The 12631-nt window shown below is 48.7% G+C and overlaps 1 protein-coding gene across 1 annotated transcript in view; it reads right to left on the bottom strand.

Moving 5' to 3' along the window:
* Gpr107 (G protein-coupled receptor 107) overlaps positions 1-12631 on the bottom strand; it is a 62606-nt gene that overhangs the window by 17028 nt on the left and 32947 nt on the right. Inside the window, exon 14 of the mRNA XM_041674417.1 lies at positions 9897-9940. Coding sequence (XP_041530351.1) covers positions 9897-9940 — 44 coding nt within the window. The remainder of the gene's footprint in view (positions 1-9896; positions 9941-12631) is intronic.

Here is a 12631-nt window from a genome sequence, read left to right as displayed (position 1 = left end):
ACACTTTCCTCTTCAAGACATCAGGGGTGTGAAAAGTGATTAAAATATATTCCTACATGCATTTCAAGCAACAGTCCAAAGATGTCATCGGGGCTGTGCACCTGCGCCAGACCAGCTCTTCAACAACAGAAATGCTAGTGGGCCAGCGGACGGGTGGTCAGGCCTAGAGGATAGCTCGTTTCTCAGGAGCTTCAAGGGAGAATCTCTAGTCTACAAGTTTGGGATTAGCCCAGGCACTAAAGTAAAAACCCAAGTTCAAAGACCACAGGGCAGGGGAGTGCAATGTTCCTTTTCCCTTGGCCTCCAGATCCCACCCATCATCAGACTGCTCAAGGAGGGGTACAAAGGGCTAGTCCAGACTGGCCGGCTGTACCTCCACCGCTCCTGCAGCACAGCGTGCAGCTGCAGAGAATGAGCGCATCAGATGGACACAGGAGAGACAGCAGTCAAGCTTGAGCATACGTCACCCTCAGCTCTCCACTGCAGTTACAACCAGCAGGGAGCCAGGATGAAGGTCACACCTCTGCCTGTTTGATAACACAGGCCACCAATGCAAGCAATGATCTCTGGGTAGAGAGTCTGACCTTCCTGGACTACTGCAGTGATCAATCAGGAAGAATAAGTTGCAGTCCTGAGACATGCCAGCAGCTCGGGGCAGAAGCAGCAGGCCATGAGGGGCAGCCAGCTCAGAGTGGGCACACTGAGCTCCTGATACTTAATGAAGTGGTGCATCCGCCATCCGCAGCTTCTCAGTCTGTGTGCTGGGAGAAGCCCCTGGGCTCTGGGTTGTGTGTTGCTTAACCTCAAGATGTCACCACTCATTAAGTAAGGGATTAATTATTTCACAGTGTTGGAAGATACGAGTTGGTAACAACTCGGGAATTTTGAATGTGTCTGAGGGGAAAAAAACAGGGTTTTGGTAGATAACATATTAAATAGCTTGTTTTAAACTGGCTTTATGAGATATTCTTTCAATTGCTCTCTCTGAGCTGTGCTTGAGATTTTTCCAGGCTCCTGAACCCTCTGATAATGTGTAAACAACTGCCCCCACAGTATGGAGCCCCGCAGGAGCCGTGGAGGAGTCATCTGCAGACACCGTGCGGACAACGGCTTGTGTGAGGGTCCTGAGAGCAAGACAGCACACTTTGAGGCTTTTATGGGACCACTGTGGGCCACAAGAGAAACAGGCACCTTTGAGGTGTTCCTGAAACAGCACCAGGAGAGAATACAACTGCAGGCAGCTTCTGTCAGGCTACAGGAAGCCAGCACAACACCCTGGGAAGCAGCTCCAGACTTTCGGCTAGGGTGTTCTGATGTCCTTAGCCACACAGGGTCAAAAGGAAGACGACAATGTTCTGTGATCAAATAAAGGAAACCATTTATTTGCCTCTTCTGTTACAACACCCTGTTCTAGGAGTGGTTAAGAGCACTGACTGCTCTTCCAGAGGACCTGAGTTCAATTCCCAGCACCTACATGGCAGTTCACACCTGTCTGTAATTCCAGTTCCAGGGAATCTGACACCCTCACACCAATGCACATAAAATAAAGTTGTTAAAAAAAAAAGTTCTAAGTGATAGGGTCCAACAGCTGGGCCTCAGCAACAGTGCATGCAAAGGCACTGTAGGGCAGGGAAGCACATAGCTGCACCCAGCTCCACGGGTGTCCCCAGAGCAGGCAGGGAGACTTGGAAGTATAGCTGAGAAGGCCCCCCTTCTCTTGGCCTCTTCCCTGAGGGCTTCCAGCTCAAGGCTCTAGGTTTCCCCTGGCAACAGCCCTCACTTGCTGCCCACAGCATCATGCATGGCTCCTATGTGGAAAGTGAAGCTGAGGCTGGACAAGCCTGTCGCAGAGACGCTGAAGTGAAAGAGTTGGGGGAAATGTGCTTGCAAACCACTAAAGCCAGGGCTCTGCTCCATGTTCAAAGGTGTCTGCTAAGGACAAGTACACAGTCCCTCACGAGACACTGACTAGTTAAGGGGAAGTTCACAATCCCTCACGAGACACTAACTAGTTAAGGGGAAGTACATAGTCTCCCATGAAACACTAACTAGTTAAGGGGAAGTACACAGTCTCCCATGAAACACTAACTAGTTAAGGGGAAGTACACAGTCTCCCATGAAACACTAACTAGTTAAGGGGAAGTACACAGTCCCTCACGAGACACTGACTAGTTAAGGGGAAGTACATAGTCTCCCATGAAACACTAACTAGTTAAGGGGAAGTACACAGTCTCCCATGAAACACTAACTAGTTAAGGGGAAGTACACAGTCTCCCATGAAACACTAACTAGTTAAGGGGAAGTACACAGTCTCCCATGAAACACTAACTAGTTAAGGGGAAGTACACAGTCTCCCATGAAACACTAACTAGTTAAGGGGAAGTACACAGTCTCCCATGAAACACTAACTAGTTAAGGGGAAGTACACAGTCTCCCATGAAACACTAACTAGTTAAGGGGAAGTACACAGTCTCCCATGAAACACTAACTAGTTAAGGGGAAGTACACAATCCCTCACGAGACACTGACTAGTTAAGGGGAAGTACATAGTCTCCCATGAAACACTAACTAGTTAAGGGGAAGTACACAGTCCCTCACGAGATACTGACTAGTTAAGGGGAAGTACACAATCCCTCACGAGACACTAACTAGTTAAGGGGAAGTACACAGTCTCCCATGAGATACTAACTAGTTAAGGGGAAGTATACAGTCCCTCAAGAGACACTAACTAGTTAAGGAGAAGTATACAGTCCCTCAAGAGACACTAACTAGTTAAGGGGAAGTACATAGTCTCCCATGAGACACTAACTAGTTGACAAGAAGTACACAGTCCCCACATGACAGGCGAGGTAGGACAGCAGAGCAGTCTAAGGCTTGACGAGCACAGCTCAGGCCACCAAGCTGGAATTCAGCAAAGCCTTAAAAGCAGCCAGGGTTAACGCTGAAGCACAAGGCCAGGCCAGCAGTCAGGACCAGTGCATGGTATATGTGGTCTGAAACATGACATCTCTTAAGTGCCTAAAGTAGCCGGGGGTGGCAAACTTTGTCTGTGCAGGGCAGGAGAGCAGATGTTAAGCTCTGTGGACCCTCAAATCCCTGTGACTACCCAACTCTGCCGCTGCAGACAGTCATGGCTACAGTCAAATACAGTATTATTTATAAAAACATGCGGATACAGCTGAGTTGTTACGGTTGTCTAGTTTGATCTTCAGCACCCATAAAAATGGGCGTGGTGGTACATGTCTGTAATCCCAGCACATGGGATGTGATGGAGGCACATGGATCATAACTAAAGCACAGCATGATCCAGTGAAAACACGGGCAAATGATTTGAAATAACATCTTCCCAAAGAAGATACACTAATGGCCAATAAGCTCCTGGAGTCTGGACGGCGCCACTAGTCACCAGCAAATGCAAAGGGAAAGCACATGAGGCAGCGTCACCCTCGCTAGGAAGCTGCAGCTACTGTCTCACGACTGCACAAAGCCTGCTCCATCGCAGCAGGCAAGGCACGGTGGCAGTGTCGCTGGTCACTGTGTCCGCAGTCAGGAAGCAGAGACAAAGGCTGGTTTAGCTTGCTTTCTCCTTCTTACACAACCTGAAACCCCAGCACAGGGTGCCCCACATTTAGAGTAGATCTTCCCACCTCAATAACCTAATCTAGATAATCCTCACAGGCGTGCCTGATAATTGTTTCCACGGTTAAACCACCATCTGTTGTGGCAAACAGACACCCGGAAGGAGAGTCTCAGAGAGTCTAGGTCAGGTTGGCCCGTGGGAGACTGTCTTGACTGATAACTGATGTAGGAAGACTTGTCCACTGTGGGAGGCACCACTCTCTATGCAGGAGGTACAGAACAGTGTAGGGGGGGAAAGCTAGCTGAGCAGAAGCACGTATGCAAGGATCTATGTTGATTCTCCTGCTCTTTAGTGTGAATGTGCTGTTTTAAGTCCCTGCCTTGACTTTCCCCAATAATGAACTGTAGCCTGAAACTGTAACCCTAAACTCTTTTCTACCTTTCTAAAAGCTTCTTACCAGGATAGGTTTTACAGCACCAGAAATAAACCTAGAACAGATGGCAACAGAACAATACAAACAAAAATGGTCTATGAATGCACACCTCCTGGGTAGGCAAGTGCTGAGCACTGAGAGCCTCAGTTCAATCCAAATTCACACCAAAAAACCTAGAAAGTGCCGGTGATGATGTGAAAGAGTCAGAATCCAACATGGGATCCGGGCAAGAATGTATAATGGTGCAGATGCTTTGGCAAACAGACACAGGAGGACCATGAGATTCGATGCCTTTAAGCAGATATAAACAACACAGCAGACCTAAACAGGAATGTGTACACCCAAGCCCACCATAACCAAAAGGTGACAGCAACTCAAATGACCCTTGACACCTGGATGGTGAGTGAAAAAAGGTGCATACATATAATGCGGTATTAGTCAGCACTAAAGAGTCAGGAAATGTAGGCCCAGGCTTATGATGTGGACCAACTTTAGGAAACTGTGCTAAGTTGAACAAGCCAGACACAAAAAGGCAAACAGTGCAGACACCACTAACAGGTCCCAGAGCAGCCGAATTCACAAAGGGTGGCGGTGGTGGTGGAGCCAGGGTTAAGGAGTGGGAGGGCACAGCTTCAGTTTGGGAAGTTAGAGAATTGGCGATGGACGGTGCTGACAGCTGCACAACCATGGGAACACCTAGAGCAGCACAGGACTGAACACTCAGAAACAGTTCAAGTTTACCAGCCACTGGGGGCTAGCACATCTCAAATAAACACAGTGTCCTGGGGGTGAGCAACATTCACAAGGCCCTGATTCTGCCTTCTGAAGTTGTGCCCCTGCCTGCCTGTGATGTCACCTACCAGGTGGAACAGTGTGACGCCATGCATCAGGTGGAGCACAGTTTCAGTGACCGGCACCGCTCTCAAACACTGAAGCACTTCTAAATCAACTCCACACTGGTAGTGTTCCTTCTGCACGCCCTGGAGGGTTTGAAGACTAGGACACTGGCTCATGTGACAGCCGTGAACTCTCCTATGCTGTACTTTGTCCTCAACTTGTATCCGGCAATAAACACTGCCAGCTGTTTCCTCTGTGACATGTTCACTTCACTCATTCCCGAGTGACACAGTGGCTGTCCTTTCTTTAGACTCGTGGCTTCTCACTCACTGCAGTACCGAGTGTCCTCTCCATCCTTCCACACTGGATATAGACAGGCACTGGGCCTGAGACTTGATACAACTACTTGCTATATCATCACAGACATTCTGAAAGGACACAGACCTGGGTCACCCCACAAGTAATGCCAGTAAAGAATTTGGTGGCTTGGCTGGAGAGAGATGACTGTGAGGTTAAGAGCACTCACTGCTCTTGAAGAGGACCTCAGTTTGATTCTCAGCATCCATGTGGCAGCTCACAGTCTACAGCTCCAGTTCCACGGAATCTGTTACCCTTTTCTGGCTGTCAAGGGCACCAGGCATGTATATGGTGCATGCACGCACACACACACATACACACACACACACAGAGGCAAAATACCCACGCACAGAAAATAAAATATTAAAAATAATTCGGTGATTGTTGTGATGTGGGGCTGCTGCCCCATCCCGCACAGGCATGGCTGTTCAACCTGTCAGTGAGGAGCACCATGTGGTGGTCTGAGTGAGAATGGCTCCCAGAGGCTCATATACTTATTGGTGGAAGTATGTGACTCGGGGCGACTCTGAGGTTTCAAAAGCCCGTGCCAGGCCCAGGCTCTCTTACCCTCTTTGTCTGTGGATCAGGATGTCACTCTCAGCTGTTTCTCAGCACCATGTCGACATGCCTGCCACCATGCCCCCTGCCATGATGATAATGAACTAAACCTCTGCAACCGTAAGCAGCCCCCAATGAAATGTTTTCATTTGTTAGAGCTGCTGCAGCCATGGTGTCTCTTCACACACAGTGACTAAGACACTACAATGTCAGACTTGAAGCCAACGTGACCCAAAGAGCCTGAGAGTGCTAAAATGACATCCTAGGCCATGGTCCCTTTCTGAACATGGCAGCCACTCAGAACAAGGCCATGCCTCCACCAGCCTACAGCTCCAATCACACCTCATGTTTCTGAAGCACATGGAAAATGGAAGATTCTTTAGAATACTTCCTCTGCCTTTCCCTCAGGAACAGAAAGTAAAAGCTAGAGGTAGGGTCCACCAATCAAGTTATGCAGTGTATTCAGAAGCCAGTCCTGTCAGGTCATGACGCCAGAGAGAGCTGGAGAGAGCAGGAACCTGGTTGCAGGTTCCAAGGCCAAGTGGTCAGCAGATCTTGGCAGGAAGCTGAGCATGGACAACCACCGTGCCCCTCCAAGGCTACAGACTGCAATGACAGATGACCGGAGAGAACCCCCAGTGTGTGGTGGGAAAGAAAAAGGCAGGGCTCGGGCAGCTTCTCCTTAATGATTTCCTTTGCTCTTCCTCAAGTTCAGCCAAAGGGAACCCAGAGACAAAGGGTGCACACGAGCTCCACACACACTCCTAGGAAGCCATGCTGATCAGCATTCTTGCTCACGCAGTCTGCACTGCACCTAAACATGCCAAAGTCACCGCTGAGGCCAGGTGACAGATCAATGAGTAACGAGATGAGGAGAGGCGGTGACACCAGGCTTCATCTGACCACGCACCTCCAGATCCTAGGGCAGACCTTCCCACAGAGGGGGACCAAAGGTCTGGAAGAACATTGCCCACCCCTTAGTCAGGGCCATATGGTAGTGACACTGACCCTGACCTGTTAGCAGAGTGCTGGTCCTATGTTTCTCTGTGGGGACTTCCACTGAGGGAACATGGCTTCCTGGACTATGGAAGTTACTTTTCGAAGAACAGAGTGAAGAACACACTGTGGATCAGCTCAAAACCATCCTACAGAGATGACGCCTTCATTTCGCCTCTCACCCTCCTGTACATACACTTCCTCATGGGAAGAAGCCAGGCTGTTTTCATAAATGCAGAGGTCTCATACCGCCACCTAATGGAAGATACAGGAATGACCTCCATGGGCCCTTGGTCTAGACCAACAATTGTCAACTGTTGAGTCCTGACCCCTTCTCAGGAGATGCCTAAAACTATCTGCATATCAGATAGTTACAATTCATAACAGTAGCAAAACCACAGTTATGAAGTAACAGTGAAAATAATTTATGGCTGGGGTCACCACAACATAAGGTTTCAGCGTTAGGAAAGTTGAGAATCACCAGTTTAGACAGAAAATAACTTCTCCGTAGAGTCTCTTTACTGCAGAACCTGCTGTGCCATAGGCCAAGCCCTTTCTTGCCATCCTTAGCTAGGATCAGTGTGGGTGAATCATCACAGACCAATCTCCAGTCACACTCAGGGCCTTAAGACAAGATGGAGGACCAAGTGGGGAAGGCAGAGGCTAGAAGAAGCAGCGGAAGGAAGACGGTGGATCTTAATTTAGAAACACCAAACCAAGCAAGGAAGAAAGTTATGAGACCGGATAGCCAGTCCTATCCAGTGAGACCTGTCTCAAAAACAGGAAAGAAAGACAAAGGACTGGAGTGATGGTGTGGCAGCTATGAGCACTGGCTGCTCTTCCCAGGTTCAATTCCCAGCACAAACATGGCAGCTCACAACCATCTGTAACTCACTCATATGCTATATGGCCTATCTGCAGGCAGAACAACACATATAAAGTAAAATTTAAAAACATAAACTGTCCCATCTGGATACACTGAGGAATGTCCCTATGCATTAAGTTATAAAAACAGTAAGTCACCTTTTAATATAACATACACAAAACAACAAAACAACAGGCTCAGAACATCCCTAGCAGCCAGGCAGGCTTCCCCCAAGGCAGGGGCTTCCTCAGAACCCCGCATCTACCTTGTTCATTCCCTCTGCTCCCTCTGCCCACTGCAGGAGGCAGGTGGGCTTTTGCCCGGGACTAGATGTCACTGGCACGCTATCCAAACTGTCTGTACTACAGCTGCAGCTGAGGGCATGGGGGTGGGGGGCAAGTGTCAAAGGCTCTGGAAGGAAAGAGGAGAAAGCACATGACAGAGAGGTTGTACTTCAGCACTAGAGAGATCAAAGCTGGCACTAGGCACCTGCGGAGGCTACTGGGTAGTGACTAGGCTCTGACCAGGGCAGTCTCCGATACAGGGCTGCCCAGAGCTGCAGGAGCCTGGAAAACGGTGTGGACTATTCTGGGCTCAAGCTGAACAGAACATAAATGACCCAGGGAGCACACTCAGGTCTTGAAGTGAAGTGAAACCTCAAAGTCAGGAGTCATGCAATTCAATAGACACTAAGACATGGCAGGGAGGGAGCGCAGCTCAGTGGCAAAGTCCATGTCTTCCTTCAGTCTCAACACCAAAACCAGAAAACGGGGTTGGAGAGATGGTTCAGCAGTTCAGAGCACCAGCTGCTCTTCCAAAGGACCCAGATTCAATTCCCAGCACCCACATGGCAGCTCACAACTGTCTGTAACTCCAGTTTCAGGGGACCTGACTCTCTCACACAGACATACACGCAGGCAAAACCCCAATGTACATAAAAAGATAACTAAGTCTTTTAAAACAAACACAAAACTACCCCCAAAGTGAAATAACTTGACATAAATTATCAAGCCTATGGAATTATTTGCAGCTAGTATATTATTTTCCACATATTGTAAAATGAACCCATATTCTTCTAACAAAAACAAGACAAAACGAAGGCTCAGAAATAAAACTCCGGAATGCAGTTAGCTGAGCAATTTCATGTGTTCCAGGAGCACTGTTCCTCCACCTGGTGGGCCAGTCCACAAACTGGAGCAGACCAGAAACACACCGGTCACTCCCCGCAACACAGAGGGAAATGCTGGGACACCAGGCAATGCAGAAGTCAAACAAACATCGACACACAGTGTGCTGCTGTAACCAGAAGGATGCTGAACACTGCCATCTCTACCCGTGGGACACAGCTCTTTGACCCTTCCCAGACCCCAATATATTCCACCAAGACAAGATTTTCTACTGGATTTAGTTTAGAAAAGTGAAGATCCTGGACCAGGTGGTGGTGCACACCTTTATACACAGCAGTCAGGAGGTAGAGGCAGGCAGATCTTTGAGTTTGAGGCCAGCCTGGTCTACAGAGCGAGTTCCAGGACAGCCAGGGTTACACAGAGAAACCGTGTCTGGGAAAACAAAACAGCCAGGAGTCCAGCTGAAGAGTGGGAGGAGAAAGTATATGAGCAGGGAGGTCAAGATCATGATGGGGAAGCAAACAGAGACAGCTGACTTGAGATAGTAGGAACTTAGGAACTCTGGACCCATAGCTAGGGAGCCTGCATGGGACTAACCTAGGCCCTCTGAATGGGGACATTTGTGTGACTTGGTCTGTTTGTGGGGCCCCTGGCAATGGGACCAGGATCTGTTCCTGGCACATGAACTGGCTTTTGAGAGCCTAATCCCTATGGTGGGATGCCCCACCCAGCCTTGATGCAGAGGGGAGGGGCTTGGTTCTGCCTCAACTTGATGTGCCAGGTTTAGGTGACTCCCATGGGAGGCCTTACCCTTTCTGAGGAGTGGATGGGAGGTAGGGGGGGAGGGGGAGAGGAGGGAGGAACTATGGTTCATATATAAAATAAATAAAAAATATAAAATAAGAAACAAAACAAAACAAAATTTTAAATGATTTTTTAAAATGTAAATATCACAATCACAATGGACAGCAGGACACAGGGCTACTGCCCCAGGCCTCCCTGTACAACTGTCTCTGTCTCTGTCACCTGGCACCTGCTTCCCCACCAAACCCCCAATCCCTGCCTGTCCTGTGCCCCAGTTTTCAGCAGGACAAATGCCAGTGCAGGGGGGGGGGGGACACAAGGGAGCACAAGGGAACTTGCCTTTTCCATCTGTGGCTGAGGCTTCTTGTAAATGTCTGATTGACCTAAAAATAATCATGTGGAGAGCAGAGGTTAGTAGAGGAGCCTGCATTCTCTTCTATTTCTGGCTCTAGTAGCTTGGGACCTGAACCCCCACTGTAAACCAAAAAGGTCAGACCAGATGACTGGACAGCACCCTCCCTAACACAAGAGGTCTCTCTCTGCCAGACCACATTTGGCCATTTATGGTACTCAAGCTGAGATGAGGCTGCCCTCTGCTGGCAGAATCCGGGTCAGCAGGAGGGGCAGTGGAAACACCCATCATAAAACTTGGTTCTCATTCCCCAAGCCACCCTGTCCCTAGAAGACAGTGAACATATTGAGCAGCCCTGTCAGGGTGTAGTGGCCCGAGAGAAAGCCGTTGCTGATTCCTAACTGAGGTCTAGCAGGCTTCATGTAAACTCACTGCACTTGGTAAGATTTACAGCTCTGGAAACGGCCATCTCTGGCAGCACTGCAATAAGTGACCACCATCACTATGCTCCAGGAAGGGGACATTAACATTACTAAAGATGCCATGAAGCCAGGCTCTGTGGTGCATGCCTGCTATCCCACCACTCAGGAGCCCACTCACAGTGAATCCCCACTCAAGGAACAAGACAAACTAAGAAAGACTTGGAGCTGCAGGCACAGCTCACAGCCACAGGGGAAAGCCTGCACTGAGCAGACAGACAAGGAAGGACAATGGAGGCAGGCCAGGAATCTACAGGTGGGGCTCCTGGTCTAATGTTGACCCTGTTATCTACAGATAAATCATACCTAAAAACCTCAGCAAGGTACTGCCCCAAACTTCATGAGAAAGTGAACACACGAATACTATCAGCAGAAAGATGGTTTATGTTGCTGTTGAACAAAGGCTGGCTGAATCAAACGTTTCAGAAATTCAATAGTGCTACTTATTTGTAGTTATATCTTGATGTGTACGTGTATGCACACCCTCATGTGGAGGTCAGAGAACAACTTGCTGGTACTGGTTTTCTCCTTCCCTCATGTGGGTTCCAGGGATGAAACTCAGGTCATTGGGCTTGGCAGTTACTGAATCATCTCAGTGGCCCACTGATGCTGCCTCTTCTGTGTTTATTAGCATCTCATCTCTTGCAGCAACTTTTAGGATGTGCATCATAAGGAATATCACCATTGGGTACCTTCTCAGTGCATGATCAAGTGACAAGAAATGACCACTGGTGGCTTGGTGGATCTATACTTGCAGTGGTTTAAATGAGAATGCTCTCCCTACCCCACTCCCCATAGACACAAACACTTGAATACTTGGGCCCCAGTTGGTGGAAGTGTTTGGGAAGGATTAGAAGGTGTGGTCTTGTTGGACGGGGGTGTCACAGGAGGTAGGATTTTGAGGTTGAGTTAGCACTTTCTGCTTTCTACTTACAGAGCAAGATGTGAGGTCTCAGCTACTACTCCTATGCCATGTCAGCCTGCCTGCTGCCATGCTCCCTGCTATGATGGTCATGGACTCTTAAACAGCTCAAATCATAAGCCCGAAATAAACTCTCTCTTCTATAAGTTGCCTTGGTCACGGTATCTTATCCATGGCAACAGAAAAGCAACTAAGACAATGCTCATCTGGGACCCTTGTACTTTAGTGTTTCAACAACGACAGCCGTTAAGAATAGGACCTAACTCCTGCTTCTTAGCAAGCTCTTTACTACCTGAAAACAGCACTGGCCATCCTGATGGTAACAGGGCAGGATGGTAGGGCAGCTGAGGAGACTGCATGGTAGTGGTCTCACCCCAATTTCTTTTTTTTGTGAGACAGGATCTCATGTAGCCCAGGCTGGCCTCAAACTTGTTATGTAGCAGAGAATGATCTGGAATTTAGGATCCTTCTGCCTCTACTTCCTCCATGCCAAGATTACAAATGCACCGCACTGCCTGTTATATGGTACTGGGGAAGGAACCCATGGCTTCAAGCATGCTAGGCAAGAACTCTGCCACCAAGGCCACATCCCAGTCCTCCTAGTTCTCTATACCAGCAGAAGTATTCATATATAACATATATAACATGAATACTTATGTTATACAACATAAGACTGGGGGGGGGGGGTGACTCTAACTAGAACCAGGCTCTCAATAATTATAGTGGCTGGATAGTATACCCGACAACCTTAGGATTCTGGAAAGCACTGACTTACAGCAATGGATGCTGCCAAAGAACACACCTCACTCCCTCAACATTAATAGAGCATGAACTGCACTGGAGAAGCTATGAGCCAGACACAGGATGAGCAGGGAGCTGTGTTGTCATCAGCCTGTTCTTTCCACCTGACCGCACTACATAGCAACCTGCACCTCTCTGCCAGGACTCAGAAGACTGTCCTCCTCATAGGGCACAGCAATGAAGCTCTTTTCACACAACTGAAGCACGAGCTGGAAGCCTGGCATTCCTGGGTCAGAGACGTCACTCTCCGGAGCCCTAACCCTGGGTGGCCTGAGAACAAGCACTAGTCTTATGTCGGAGTCTGTTCTCATTTTTCATCTAAACCGGCAAGAAGAAGGATTCTCCTACTTAGCCCTTACCAAATTCTGGCGGACATTTTACACTTTCCCTTCTAGAACCTCTCGACTGGGTTAGAGCTGGGCCTTTTGGCCTATGGGCCAGACCAGCTCTATTGATGACTCTCAGTAGCTAAGGCCTGGGGTATTGTGAAGTCCCAGAATCCCAGCCCTAGCTGTTATAT

The sequence above is a fragment of the Microtus oregoni genome, unplaced genomic scaffold, assembly GCF_018167655.1.
Source record: "Microtus oregoni isolate MIOR12 unplaced genomic scaffold, Mior012 000025F_ref0000491, whole genome shotgun sequence".
Taxonomy (NCBI): domain Eukaryota; kingdom Metazoa; phylum Chordata; class Mammalia; order Rodentia; family Cricetidae; genus Microtus; species Microtus oregoni.
Note: the sequence above shows the minus strand (reverse complement) of the source record. Positions and strands in the feature narration are given on the sequence as shown.